Genomic DNA, 15,288 nt, shown 5'->3' on the forward strand with positions numbered 1-15,288 from the left:
TGGTTTGTTTTCCTCTCCTAACGCTGACAACATTTCTGAGGTACTATGCCATGTAAAACTTATCTCCAAAGAGGTGTCGTACAGCGGCACGCCGTTCGGACTCGGCTATAAAAAGGAGGTGCCTTATCATTGAGCTTAAACTTGAATCGGGCTGCACTCATTGATATGTGAGAAGTTTGCCCCTGTTCCTTAGTGGAATGTTCATGGGCAAAATTTGCAATTTGCATGGTTATAACTTTTAAGAACTGTGCCAAATATGGCTTAATCGGTCTATAACCAGATATAGCCGCCATGTAAACCGATTTTGAATCTTGACTTCGTAAGACACTAGAGGTCGCAATTCTAATCCTATTTGCCTGAAATTTTGTTTGTCGTGTTTTGTTACGACTTCCAACAAATGTGCTAAATATGGTTTAAATCGGTCCATTTCCTGATATAGCTGCCACGAAAACCGATCTTGGATCTTGACTTCATGAGCCACTAGAGGGCTCAATTCTTATCCGATTTGGCTGAAATTTTGTACTACGGTTTCTGCCATGATAATGGCATAGCAATTCTTTTCCTTTTTCCTTTGTTTGCCTTAAACTGAGATACCGGGAAAAAAACTTGACAAATGTGATCCTTGGTGGAGGATATAAAATTCAACCTTGCCGATTGCAGGCTTTTGCTTATTGATGATAAATTTTACATTTTCATGATTAGGCTAGAAATTAATATAGCAATTCTTGTATATACACATTGTATAGCTCTACTGCTGCCTTTCAAATTTGACTGCTAACCCCACATATTCTATATTGTTCTGTATGATGAATCAAGAAAGCAGACCACCACCACTACTTACACAGCACTTGGCAACCGTGCAATCTTCATGTGTCGGTCAGCTTCGTTTCCTGGATCTGAGCAACTATTACTTTCTTCCAATTCACTATTATATTCTCCATAATTCAACAAATTTGCCTTGCAGTCCATTGATCCACTGCAGACTATGTTGGCATAGCACCATGCAACGGAGTTGGTATGCTTATAGTCCCGTATAATTGGCAAGGCAGATCGCTTCCAAAAATTTACTCAATCCCTGCAACGGTTATACCTCAGGGTTTTGTGGTTTGCCCAATCCCGGCACGGACCAAAAACATGTAAAAAATGCACTGCGAGATGTTCCTCTTCCAAGACGAAAATTGACAAAACACTCCATTGGGTCAATTCAGTGCATTGAACCGCCTGCCATGGCATTGAAATGTCATTATGAATGAAAACATTTTTAAAGTCAATCCAAATTTAATAATAAATAAAAAAAAAACAGAAACCAATTTGTGATTTATGTTTAAGTTAATGTGTTTTTTTACCAAGTCATCCCATTAATTTTAAATATCTACCCACGCAAATGAGACGACCTCATCAGAGGGCAAGTAACAATTCTTAAATTTCGCATTCCTTTGCTGACTATGAACTAAAAATAGTTGCTATCACCAATGGCCATGTAACGCATGCTAGTATTTCATTTTTCCCCATCACACTTCATACAAATCATATAGAATATGGATTTGTTTAATTTACGACTGAGAACTCTTGTCGCACTGCCTGTCTGCCTATTCAAGTGAATACATGCAGGCATATGTTTGAGTTGCCCCGCTTTTGTTGGTCTGGGGTGTTGTGGATATTTGTTGACCCATTGAGAGTTGACATTTCGCGCTTTATTATTTACTCTCAAATGATGGGAGGTTTTTTAGACATTTGCGTTTCTTTTTCCCCACATGCTTTGTAGTTACTTTGATTACTACGCATTTTTTTCGCTTTTAGTCTGTTTAACATAGAGGATTGCCTGTGTAGCAGCAAATTGATATAAATTAGACTTGAAAAAAATGAAAATATTGAAAACTTAATGGAAAGAGACACGTCCCTCTCATCTCTGACCTATAAACTGAAAATTGCTTCTAGTAAAATTGTCTGGTATGAATTTGGAATGCCAGACTGTATTTTGTAAACATCAGTAAAGGTAAAAACCGGCAACTCTATATTTAACTACATATGCATAGATAAATTACATATAGATAAAGAATTTGAGCATAGACTGGTAGGCGGCGCTTGTGAATAGAGATAAATAAGAATTATTTAAGAATATGCCGCAAGCAAAATTCTGCTCTCAATGGCATGCAGTTTGCATCATTTACATTTTCGGAATATGCATTATGTCCTTTCCCGTGGAGGAAACTATGGCGTAATGCACTCATATAGGGTTTTGGCAGGCGTAGCTTCCAATATGTGTATGGTTCCTTTTTTTGCTGTAAATTTGATATTTTTATACCCTCCACCATAAGATGGGGGTATACTAATATCGTCATTCTGTTTGTAACTACTCGAAATATTCGTCTGAGACCCCATAAAGTATATATATTCTTGATCGTCGCGACATTTTATGTCGATCTAGCCATGTCCGTCCGCCTGTCTGTCGAAAGCACGCTAACTTCCGAAGGAGTAAAGCTAGCCGCTTGAAATTTTGCACAAATACTTCTTATTAGTGTAGGTCGGTTGGTATTGCAAATGGGCCATACCGGTCCATGTTTTGATATAGCTGCCATATAAACTGATCTTGGGTCTTGATATGATATCCAACAACTGTGCCAAGTATGGTTCAAATCGGTTCATTTCCTGATATAGCTGCCATGTAAACCGATCTTGGGTCTTCACTTCTTGAGCCTCTAGAGTGCGCAATTCTTATCCGATTGGAATGAAATTTTGCACAACGTGTTTTGTTATGAATTCCAACAACTGTGCCAAGTATAGTTCAAATCGGTCCATAACCTAATATAGCTGCCATATCAAACGATCTTGGGTCTTGACTTCTTGAGCCTCTAGAGTGCGCAATTCTTATCCGATTGGAATGAAATTTTGCACGACGTGTTTTGTTATGATATCCAACAACTTTGCTAAGTATGTTTCAAATCGGTCCATAACCTTATATAGCTGCCATATCAACCGATCTTGGGTCTTGACTTCTTGAGCCTCTAGAGTGCGCAATTCTTATCCGATTGGAATGAAATTTTGCACGACGTGTTTTGTTATGATATCCAACAACTTTGCTAAGTATGGTTCAAATCGGCCCATAACCTTATATAGCTGCCATATAAACCGATCTTGGGTCTTGACTACTTGAGCCTCTAGAGTGCGCAATTCTTATCCGATTGGAATGAAATTTTGCACGACGTGTTTTGTTATGATATCCAACAACTGTGCCTAGTATGGTTCAAATCGGTTCATACCCTGATATAGCTGCCATATAAACCGATCTGGGATCTTGACTTCTTGAGCCTCTAGAGGTTGCAATTATTATCCGATTTGCCTGAAATTATGTACTACGGATCCTCTCATGACCATCAACATACGTGTTTATTATGATCTGAATCGGTCTATAGCCCGATACAGCTCCCATATAAATCGATCTCTCTATTTTACTTCTGAAGCCCCCAAAGGGCGCAATTCTTATTCGAATTGACTGACATTTTACATAGGTCTCCAACATTTAATAATATAATAATAGCAGAGCAAATCTTTTCTTATATCTTTTTTTGCCTAAGAAGAGTTGCCGGGGAAGAACTCGGCAAATGCGATCCATGGTGGAGGGTATGTAAGATTCGGCCCGGCCGAACTTAGCACGCTTTTACTTGTTTAATTTTTTTTGGCAGAGCTGCTTGTTTTGAAGAAAAATAAAACAATTACCCAAGGCGTATTTAATAATGTGGCCGCATCGGCGAATAGCTACAACAAAGCACCTTTTTTGGGAACTTGATATGTTAAAAATTGTAAACAGGGCATATAGGCCCAGACATTTAAAATTTTCGGGAAATTTGCTTCGACCAATCAGAGCAAGCAGAAAGAAGTTTACTAATTTTTGAGTGTCAAGCAAGAAAACACATATTTAAAAATGTTCGAAATTTCAATTAGCTCCAGAGGCTTACCCACAAAACTGGCTGGAACATTAAGGTCCGATTTGCGTGGTGTTCATTGCTGTCACGAGAAGCTTAGCTGCGAGCTACCGGGTGCATCCACAGGTTACGGATAGTGGAATGCTCCATACGGAGTTGCTGCAACGGCAGTCGCGGACAATCAGCGGTATTAAGCGGAGAGTCTCAGTGACAGGCAGCACCGACTGTTGCATAAATACTGAGTGCCTATGATGCTCGATATGACAAGGCGAGTTATTGGCGGCTTTAAATAACCAATGGCCACCCTATTCCAGCAGCGATCGGTCCTTGGGCCCGGAACGAGCTTGCTCATCTACAGAAGCCTGACGAGGATCGCCAACTCCACATGAAAATGTGGCTAAAACAACAACTCACAAAACCACCAAGATGGCAGGTTGCCCAAAAAGTAATTGCGGATTTTTCATATAGTCGGCGTTGACCAATTTTTTCAACGGCTTGTGACTCTGTAATTGCATTCTTTCTTCTGTCAGTTATCAGCTGTTACTTTTAGCTTGCTTTAGAAAAAAAGTGTAAAAAAAGTATATTTGTTTAAAGTTCATTCAAAGTTCTACTAAAAATGCATTTACCTTCTTTTAAAAAATCCGCAATACTTTTTGGGCAACCCAATAGTTTTCGTAAGGTTATTGTAACCGAAAAAAGCTACCAAGTGAATGCTAACAAATGGCTCAAAAGGAAGATTGTGATTAGAGCTTAATCACCACAAGTAGGCTGTCGTATTTTCAGGTCATTTGAAAAAGGCAGTTAACGTTTGTTGGCTACGAGGATGACGTTTTCATCATGGTGTGTGGCCGTTCAGAGTGTATATAGTATGCTGCCAAAATACTAGGTAATGCAGTGTCAAGACTTTGACCTTTCGCTGGTCACATGGCGGACTTAAGCTTGATTTGTGGGGATGAGGAGTCATAGGCGGTCGAGCACCTATTGTGAGACTGCCCTGAAATTGCGAGAGTAGGTGCAGGATTAATGCTACACAATTCTTGACTATTATAGCTTTAGCATATTAGAGGGAGCTTCTCCAGACTGCCTGGCCGTTTTGTCATGCATGTTAACTCCTAGTCAGGATTCACTAATAGAAGGTTAGGTCACATGCAAAACACAAACTGGATAGGCCCCATAAACATCATTAAGGATGTCAAATCTGACGATTGAAAATGTCATCATATAGGAGAAAACGTAAACAAAGAATGAATGTAAAAAGAGAACAAGTTGACATCCTCAATGCCAAGTACTGCCAAATATTAAAAAAAAGTATATCGGCTGATCGCTTGGCTTAACCTTATTCAGTGAATCCTGACTCCTAGTATTATTCAATCTTTCGCTTTTTGAATGTTTCGGGGCGACACAATAGACCTAAGTTCCTAAAAGTGAAACTTATAGTGAATAAGGTTGCTAGACACGTGCCATTATATACCCTAGTTTTAAAAACCATAACAGCAGCAAACACAATTTATAAAATATTTATTTGAAGTTTATATTTTTGTACGGCGAATTAAAAACTGAGCTCTTATCAAATTTTCTCAGCTGGGTTGATGCGGCCCTCTGATAAATACGCCTTGCAATTACCGACATCTATATGTTTGACATTTGCTGTAAAATATTGAGAGCACAAAAATGTATCTGTTATTTTCATACTCTTTGCATATGCTCTTTTACAACAAATCTCTTCACTCAACTACTCTCTCTACTCCACTTCTCTCCTTTATGTAGTTATTTTTATCCCGTTGTAATTTAGAGACTAAACTTTAAACATTCGTTAAGTATTCTTTGAAAGTTTTAAAGCAAAGTTATTTAAAATAAATGATTGTAATACGTTTTTAATTCACATAAGTAATGCATTGTTTCACTTAGGTACATTTTTACTGTCATTCTACGAAATTGGAAGAGCCAGCATCATAGTCATGCCATACTATGATGCACATTTACAATTACATTGCTACTAAAAGTCAGCTTTTATTAAGGAAAGTTATTTACATCAAAAAAAATTCAAAACAACTATGGCAAGGTTTCATTACTAAGAGATGCTTTGAAAATTATTTTAATCATTGTTTTAAATTTAAAACAATTTGAATATGTCAAAACATTTTGTCTAATCTTCTGAAATGTATTCATCACCTTATCATTACCAGCTCTGTGCCAATGTCAAGAATACAACTTTTTATGGTATTTATATTGATAATTTAGGCAGCTTAGAGGCACTGATTAGAATCTTTGCCCAATATTACCAAATATTTTTAAAAACACCATATGTATATTAGGGTGGATTGTGATAAGCAGCCTTTTAAAATGATCTTAAAGCAATCAAAAACAATACATACTTATAAATAGAAAATAATTTCAATTTGGAAATTTTGGTAAGAAATATAAGGCCTGGTTATGCTCGTATATGTAAAATAAATGTATCGTAAATGTTAAGAGGCAATTAAAGACCTGGCTCTCGTAAACATACCGCAAATGTAGGAAAACGTGTCAGCTGTTTTGTTTTGCTTTATGAAAAGACATGAAAACGATCACCGAACGTCTGTCGACAGTAACCGGAAAGTATAATTCAGTAAAAACAAAATTTACGTTCCGTCTTTGTATCAACTGATAAAATTTGAAGTTTGAAGATATTTCAAAACCAAAAAAGTATGTTTAGAGAACTGTCATTCTTCTATTCTACGATTTCTCTGTGAAATTTATTATTAATAATTAAGGTTGGTGGGTTATCCACACCATGAAAAGGTGGCCAGTCTGACCTGTTGTGAAAAATAAATGAACAAGTGATAACAAGAAATTACAAGGCGCTGTCGTACGGCCTTGAGGGCCGCCATATACACATACTGATTTCGACCTGGAACGAAATGATTATAGGCACCACGTCAGTTGAAACTCTGAGCTCCAATTTGATTGGTGTTCATCGTCATTACGAGAAGCTCAGGTTGCGGTTAGTGGAATACTTCGTATACGGAGTAGCTGAAATTGCAGTCGCGGACAATCAGCGGTATCGAAGAGAGAGTCTTAGTGAGAGGCCGGCAACGGCTCTTGCTTAAATACTGAGTGCCTGTTATACTCGATGAGACAAGGCGATCTATTGGGGTCTTTCAATAACCAATGGCCATAACGTTCCCGCGGCGATTGCTCAAAGGACCGGAACGAGCTTGATGAAAATTCTTCGACGTCAGACCCTATCTCACCTTCAAACCTTTTTTGTTAAAAAATTGTTTTGTTTGAAATATGAACAAATGTATCGTAAATGTAAGGATTATGTTTATTAAAAACATAGCATTTGATATTTCAAACAAAGCAATTTTATTAAAAAAAGATTTGAGGGTGAGGGAGGGTCTGACGTCAGAGAACTTCATGCAAACATTAAGGGCAGGTCGAAAAAACGGCCCTCCACGCAGTGATGCGAGGAGTCGAGATGGCTCTCTAACTGAAGAAGTACGCGATTGCGGCCTTCCTGAAAATTTAAAGGGGATTTAATAACGAGGAGATGGATCGACAATCACCGCTCAAAGCCGCATGAAGATTCAACCGAGTTTCTCCCTGTGGACGGACTGTATGCTACGTGACAGCAATATCAACGTGGACTTTATATATAGTGTGGTCAAGAGATGGGAAATAATGGGAACGCCTCAGGGAGGTGTTTTTGACGTCGGATGACACCTCAGGGAGGTGTTTTTGACGTCGGATGCACGCAATGATGCGAGGAGTCGAGATGGTTCTCTAACTGAAGGAGTACGCGATGGCGGCCTTCCTGAATATTGAGAGGGCATTTAATAACGAGGAGTTGGATCGACAATCACCGCTCAAAGCCGCATGGAGATTTACCCGAGTTTCTCCCTGTGAACGGACTGTATGCTACGTGACAGCAATATCAACGTGGATTTTAGAGATAGTGTAGTCAGAAGATGGATAATAATGGAAACGCCTCAGGGAGGTGTTTTCTCGCCGATTCTCTGGAAAATAGTTATAAACGATATCATGGTCGATTTCAACAGGGATGGCATGAGAATGATCACATATGCAGACTACGTTGTGCTACTAATACGACAGAAATTCATCAGCTACATCATGGAAAGGTCACTGTCGAGATGGGCTACAACAAAATTGAGGATGATAGAGCTGATCCTTTTCACTCGGAGATATAAGTAAGATGTTTTCTAGACTCGTCTTAGGACGGTCTTCACAGATGGCTCCAAGATGGAGCCAAGGAACGGATAGGGTATACTACGAGACTCACTACTTCGATATGTCGGTGAGACTGTCGGCCAAGTGTACTCTCTTTCAGGCAGAGTTCTGTGCCATAACGACAGCCGCAAAAGATATTCCAGGAAGGGATTTGCCGTCTTCTAGATTTAGGATTTATGTGAACAGTAGGACAGCCCTCAAGGCATTCACTTCGTGGACAGTGAGATTGAAGTGCGTGGCGGAGAGTTTGAAATCTCAGAATAGACTCCGGGTATACGATGATCTTGTTATTGAATATCCGTTTTCTAAATACACATTTTGGTTTTGAAATTTGTTCAAGCTTCAAATATTTTATCAGCGAGAACGGAACGTAAACATTTGGTTTTACTAAATTATACTTTCCGGTTACGGTCCACAGACGTTCGGCAATCGTTTGCATGTGTTTGTTTATATTCAAAACACTTTGACTGTATAGTGTATCATGATTTCTGTTACGCTGTGTAGCACCTTTGCCAAATTGATTAAGGTGCCCTATAGATAGTCCTCCAACTCTCTTTATCGCAGCAAGAGAGAAGAAAGTCGTACTTTACACTATTCCGATACAAACTTATCATTAATGCTAAAAACAATAAACACGTCAACATTTGAACATTCTTTGAATGTCACTGCAAGTGCTTTTTTGTGCGTAGGCCGCATTGACCCACAGCACATCAGCGGGCTGGTTCGGATAGTCTGTTTGCGGTATTTTATTTTGATCTTTAAAATCTTTCCGTGATTTTTTGAACTCCTTTCATTTCGAGATCATATTCAATGGTTTCTATTTAAAGAATAGCATAGCAAAGAACTTATAAAAGTAGAGCAAGTGTGTGGTTATTCCAAACACTTTGATCATGATTTCTGTTATGCCATATAACTTCAACAGCACCGCTGACATTTTTTTCTGATGTTCTCGCCAGTATTTGAAACCAGGCGTTCAGCGTCATAGATGAACACGCTAATCTCTGCGATACGTTGGCCTGCACCGAATACACTTATAGTTTGTTTTAAATTAGCTCTAATGTATATACAAATTTTTCCACGCATACCATTACGAAACAAGTGCAAATGTTTAGATAGTAGGTCTGTTCACGTGTTGTATGTAAGTATGTTACACATAGTGTTGTAAACAAAATATTACAATTAAAACAATGTATCACGAAAATAATCCGTTATTTGTTTCATTAAAAACAAATTTGCCGCCGCTGCATGTATAAACTCTACCTTCTCATTCGCCTATACTCATAACATGGCCATGCATGACTCTCGTTCAATTCAATTTGCCAAACTAATTAGGAGCAAAAGATAAGATAGCAAATTACCCAATGAAATGAAATATTTTAATAATCGTCACATTGATAACATTTGTAAACAATTTGTTTTGTAAAAAAAAAGAAATTGAGAGGAAATTTTCTCGGTCAAAAGTAGTGACAAGAGAGGAGAACAGGGTTGCCAGTTTTTGGCTTTTGTGCCAGTAAAGACCTGGTTATGTTCTCATATATTGGGTTGCCCAAAAAGTAATTGCGGATTTTTCATATAGTCGGTGTTGACAAATTTTTTCACAGCTTGTGACTCTGTAATTGCATTCTTTCTTCTGTCAGTTATCAGCTGTTACTTTAGGTTGCTTTAGAAAAAAAGTATGAAAAAAGTATATTTGATTAAAGTTCATTCTAAGTTTTATTAAAAATGCATTTACTTTCTTTTAAAAAATCCGAAATTACTTATTGGGCAACCCAATACTTAGCGTAATTGTAGGAGAACGTGTCAGCTGTTTTGTCAAAATTTTATTTCACTAGGAAATTTGATAAAATTTGAATAACATTTTTCTAGAAAATTTTGTAACATTTTATTTCATTGAGATTCCATTGCAGGATATTGTCCGGCTTAAGACCATTGTTTAATCGTTTCTATTCAAGGATTAGTATAGCAAAAAACATTTAAAAGTCAGCAAAATTGTGTTGTTGCTAGAAGCATTTGACTGATTATCCCATATCGCGATTTCAATTTCGATCAAGAAATATCATCGGCGGACAATGTCTGTTCAAATGCAGATGTGTTCTTTACAATCTACTGAATTGAAGCGCCTAAAAGCATGGTTGTAAAGGACCATGATCCATTCGACATCGCCCGCTGATGATATTTCTTGGTCGAAATTTAAATCGAGATACATACAAGATAATCAGTCAAATGCTTCTAGCAACAACAACTAATTGGAATGTTTGTAAAGGACCATGATCAATTTGACATATCCTGCTGATGATTTATCTTTGTCGAAAATGAAATCGCGATACAGGAAACCAGTCAAATGCTTCTAGCAACAACACACTTTTTGCTGACTTTTAAATGTTTTTCGCTATGCTATTCTTTCAATAGAAATAATTAAACAACTGTCTAAAGCCGGACAATATCCTGCAATGGAATCTTAATAAAATTTTATTTAACTAGAAAATTTTGTCAAAATTTTATTTTCTATAAAAATGTTGTAGAAGTTGTATTTTCTACAGAAATGTATTATTTTTTTTTTTAATTTTATTAAATTTTTTTTATTTAATTTTTTTTTTATTTAATTTTTTTTTTATTTAATTTAATTGTTTTATTTTATTTTTGTTTTTTTAATATTTTATTTTTTTATTTTTGTTTTTTTAATATTATTTTTTTTAATTTTTTGTTTTTCATTATATTTATGTTTTATACATATATATTTTTTTTTATTTGTTTTTCATTATTTTTTTTTTCTTTTTTTTATTTTATTTTTATTTTTTTTTTATTTATTTTATTTTATTAATTACTTTTATTTTTTTAACTTTCTTGTTTTTTTTTTGTTTTTATTTTTTTTTATTTCATATATTTAATTTCTTTTAGTTTTTAAAAAATTTTGTAGAAATTAGGATTATTTTCAGTTTAGTATTTTGCTTTATGCTGCCTCCATGACTTTATTGGCAATTTAAGCATGCTTTTAGGCGCTTCAATTCAATACTGTATAAATACGTAAGAATGAGAAGAATTTGATTAAGTATACCTATCGGCTTAGATTCATCTACCAGCTATGTCCGTCTTTTTATCTGGCTGTCAGTAAATTTTTTCTTGTAATCAAGTTATAGGTCGCATTTGTTGACTGATTACCATAAAATCTGTTTTTGGTCCAAGGGCGAACTGGAAGAAACCGGTCTAAAGTAAGATATAGCTCCCATATATATTTTTCATCCCATATAGCCCCTTAAGGCTATAGTAATCGCAATTTTGGTCCGATATATAGATACAAAACTTTCCTTGAAATGGTAAAATCAACATTTTTAAGAAAATTTCGTGCGTGTGAAATTTTTGTTTATGGCAACACTGCCAATTCAAAAACTATTAAACTAAATAAGCGTTTAAAAACATTATACTGCCCTTGCTGTCGTTAAACGTTTCTCTTGTCCTCTCTTTTTTTTAAGCATTGCGAAATTTTCTTTTAAAATAATTCTCTTTTGGTGTGGTTGACTTCCTTTGGCATGCAAATTTTTCTTATCCAGTGGATGATGGACATGAACATGATTCCCACACTGGCACTGGGCCAATAATTTCAAATCCCAAAGATATGCTCCGAGTGTGAATTTCGCATTTGGCTTCCGTTGTCTTTGCGGTGCTGCGTTTCGGTGTTCTCTTTCAATGCTGATTGAGTGATAAGACAAACGCGCGACTCGGTGGGTGACATTCACAGCCAACACAGGCCAATCCCATAACAATTCAAATTCGATCCCATCCGATCGAATTGATTCCATAGTCGAAAAAAAGATCATAATAAATTTTGCTTAAATGAGGTGATTCATATTGATTTGCTGCTATGATTATTTGTTTTGGTGTTTTTTTTTTCTTCTTGTTGTTCTTCATTCATTCCTAATTTTTCTGACTTATATGTGTGTGAGTGTGTGGTGTTTGAAATTATTTTCGACTACAATTAATTAAGATAATTTTATTATTGATGATTTTCGTCTTCCTTCGTGTAACAATAAATATTTTGCCACAAAAATTTTTGGCGCTTCTGTTGACATCGCAATTAATGAATAAAGGCGTAAATTGTGCATACATGATTTGTAAATAATTTTGAGAAAATGAAAACACAAATTGAACATATTTTCAATTCTATTTTTGACAATATCATGTGGTGTTGTTTATATTACGTAGGCAGATTTAAAAAAAAGAAAAATATTTAACCTACAATATTTTTATATATGAAGGAAATATAGGCCATCGTACAATTTTATATTAAAACGTGAATATGGTGAGCATCATGGAGATACAAAGTAAAAAGCATTAAATATTATTTGCAAAGCTAATTTTGTCGAATTGGTAATTCCATTAGAAATGTAGCCAAAATTTAATTGGACTGCACTCACTGATATGAGAGAAGTATCCTCTGTTCCTTAATGGAATGTTTATAGGAAATTTAGTAGAATTATTTTAGGAAAATTTATCTTAAGAAAAAAATTTATTTCTAAAGAAATTTTTTTAAAATTTATTTAAAAAAAAAAAATGTGTTCATATAATTTCAATAGAAATTTTACTTCTCTAAAAACCTTTGACAAAAGTTTATATCACAGAAAATTTTAGCTTTATGGCAAAAATTAAAATCTTAAAATTTAATTTCTAAATAAAACCCATATTTCTAAAGAAAATTTAAATTTTATTTTTTTTTTTATTAAAATGAAAAATTTTTGTGCTGTCAGTAAATTTTTTCTTGTAATCAAGTTATAGGTCGCATTTGTTGACTGATTACCATAAAATTTTGTTTTTGGTCCAAGGGCGAACTGGAAGAAACCTGTTTTATTGGGTATTTCTTAAAGCCGCCTGAATGACTTTGGTGATTATTAAAGCATGATTTTAGGCGCTTCAATTCAATCCAGCTTATACCCACCACCATAGGATAGAGCTGCAAAATATCTATGGCACTATCGATATTTTATTTTTTGTATGAATATCGATTAAGTCAAGTTTTTTACATAATTAAACAAAAATAGGAGATCAGACCATGAATGTATCCTAAAAGATACATTGCGCCTATAGAGGGCACAATTTTCATCCGATTGGACTAAAATTGTGTACAATAACTTCTCTCATGACTTCCAACTGAATTTATTAAATTTGGTTTTATTCGATATAGGCATTGATATTGCTTCTATAAAAATCGATCTCCTGATTTTTACTTCTCATTTTCGTTAGAAATATAGGTATGTGAAATTAACGATAGTATCGATACTATTGATATTTATTATTAGAAATATCGAAAATAACGAATGTTGCTACTATCGATAGTTTGCCAGCTCTACCATAGGAAGGGGGTTACTAAGCTTGTCGTTCCGTATGCAACATCGAATCGTCCTGACATTCTAAGCCGATACAGCTATGGCCATCCATCCGTCTATAGCTGTATCAATCCCTGTCAAGATAGCATTCCAAAGAATAAAGATATTCGCTTGAAATTTTGCACACATACTTTTTATTGATGTTGGTTGTTGTTGTTGCTGTAGCCACATTTGAATGTGGAGGTGGCGAACCTCGACAAGCTCTTATAGCTGAGTAAGCTCGTTCCGGTCCACGCGACCGATCTCCGCGGGAACATGATGACCATTAGTTATTTGAAGACGCCAATAGATCGCCTTGTCAAAACGGGCATCATAGGCATTCCGTATTTAAGCAAGAGCCGATGTCGCCCGGCCTCTCAACGAGACTCCACTCGATACAGCAGATTGTCCACGATTGTAGTTGCAGCTGCCCCGTATGGAGCATTCCAACTTTCGGAGCCTGTGGACGCGCCCGGTTGCTTCCAGCTAAGCTTTTCGTGATAATGTGGAACACCATACAGATTGGAGCTCAAACTTCTAGCCTGCGTGATACTCAAAGTGATCCCGAGCCGGGATTGATGTAGGTCGTTGGGGATTGCAAATGGGCCCTATTGGTTCAGATTTAGATATAGCTTCCATATACGTGTATTGGTCCCTCGACTTGACTTCTTGAGCTTCTAGAAGCTGTAATTATTATCGGCAGTGTTTTGTTACGACTGTCAACGATCGTGCCAAGCATGGTCCAAATCGATGCATACCCTGTTATAGTTCTGAAATTTTGCACGTAGTGTTCTGTTACGACTTCCAACAATCGTGACATAAATGTTCCGAATCGATGTATAACTTGATATATTTCCCATATAAACCGATCTCCCGATTTAACAACTTGAACACTAAGAAGCCGCAATTTTTTTTTTCTAATTGGGCTGAAATTTTCCATTTTCCATGTTGGACTGCGTCACGCCTTTCGGACTCGGCTATAAAAAGGAGGTCCCTTATCATCGAGCTTAAACTTGAATAGGCCTGCACTCATTGATATGTGAGAAGTTTGCCTCAGTTCCTAAGTGGAATGTTCATGGGCAAAATTTGTAATTTGTAGGTGGAAGAATGAAATTTTTTTGGGCTTGTTGGACTGATAATCGAAATCGCGAAATCGAGAAAATTTTGTCAAAATTTAATTTCTATAGAAAATTTTGTCAACATTTTATTGCTATAGAAAATTTTGTCAACATTTTATTGCTATAGAAAATTTTGTCAAAATTTTATTTCTATAGAAAATTTTGTCAAAATTTTATTTCTATAGAAAATTTTGCCAAAATTTTATTTCTATAGAAAATTTTGTCAAAATTTTATTTCTATGAAAATTTTGTCAAAATTTTATTTCTATGAAAATTTTGTCAAAATTTTAGTTCTATAGAAAATTTTGTCAAAATTTTATTTTTATAGAAAATTATGTCAAAATTTGATTTCTATAGAAAATTTTGCCAAAATTTTATTTCTATAGAAAATTTTGCCAAAATTTTATTTCTATAGAAAATGTTGCCAAAATTTTATTTCTATAGAAAATGTTGTCAAAATTTTATTTCTATAGAAAATTTTGTCAAAATTTTATTTCTATAGAAAATTTTGTCAAAATTTTATTTCTATAGAAAATTTTGTCAAAATTTTATTTCTATAGAAAATTTTGTCAAAATTTGATTTCTATAAAAAATTTTGTCGAAATTTTATTTCTATAGAAAATTTTGTCAAAATTTTATTTCTATAGAAAATTTTGTCAA

At 35.3% G+C, this 15,288-nt stretch overlaps 1 protein-coding gene across 4 annotated transcripts in view; it reads left to right on the forward strand.

Annotated features, from left to right (window-relative positions):
* The window catches only part of LOC106082719 (phosphoribosyl pyrophosphate synthase-associated protein 2), a 99,917-nt gene that overhangs the window by 44,619 nt on the left and 40,010 nt on the right, over positions 1-15,288 (forward strand). Inside the window, exon 1 of one of the 4 annotated variants that reach the window (XM_013245411.2) lies at positions 11,898-11,989. The exons of the other annotated variants lie outside the window; for them this stretch is intronic. Within the exon in view, the coding sequence (XP_013100865.1) occupies positions 11,985-11,989 (5 nt within the window). The 5' untranslated portion in view covers positions 11,898-11,984. Of the gene's footprint in view, positions 1-11,897; positions 11,990-15,288 lie in introns of those variants that run through there. 4 annotated transcript variants of the gene reach the window in all.

This window comes from Stomoxys calcitrans, chromosome 2 (assembly GCF_963082655.1).
Source record: "Stomoxys calcitrans chromosome 2, idStoCalc2.1, whole genome shotgun sequence".
NCBI classification, from domain to species: domain Eukaryota; kingdom Metazoa; phylum Arthropoda; class Insecta; order Diptera; family Muscidae; genus Stomoxys; species Stomoxys calcitrans.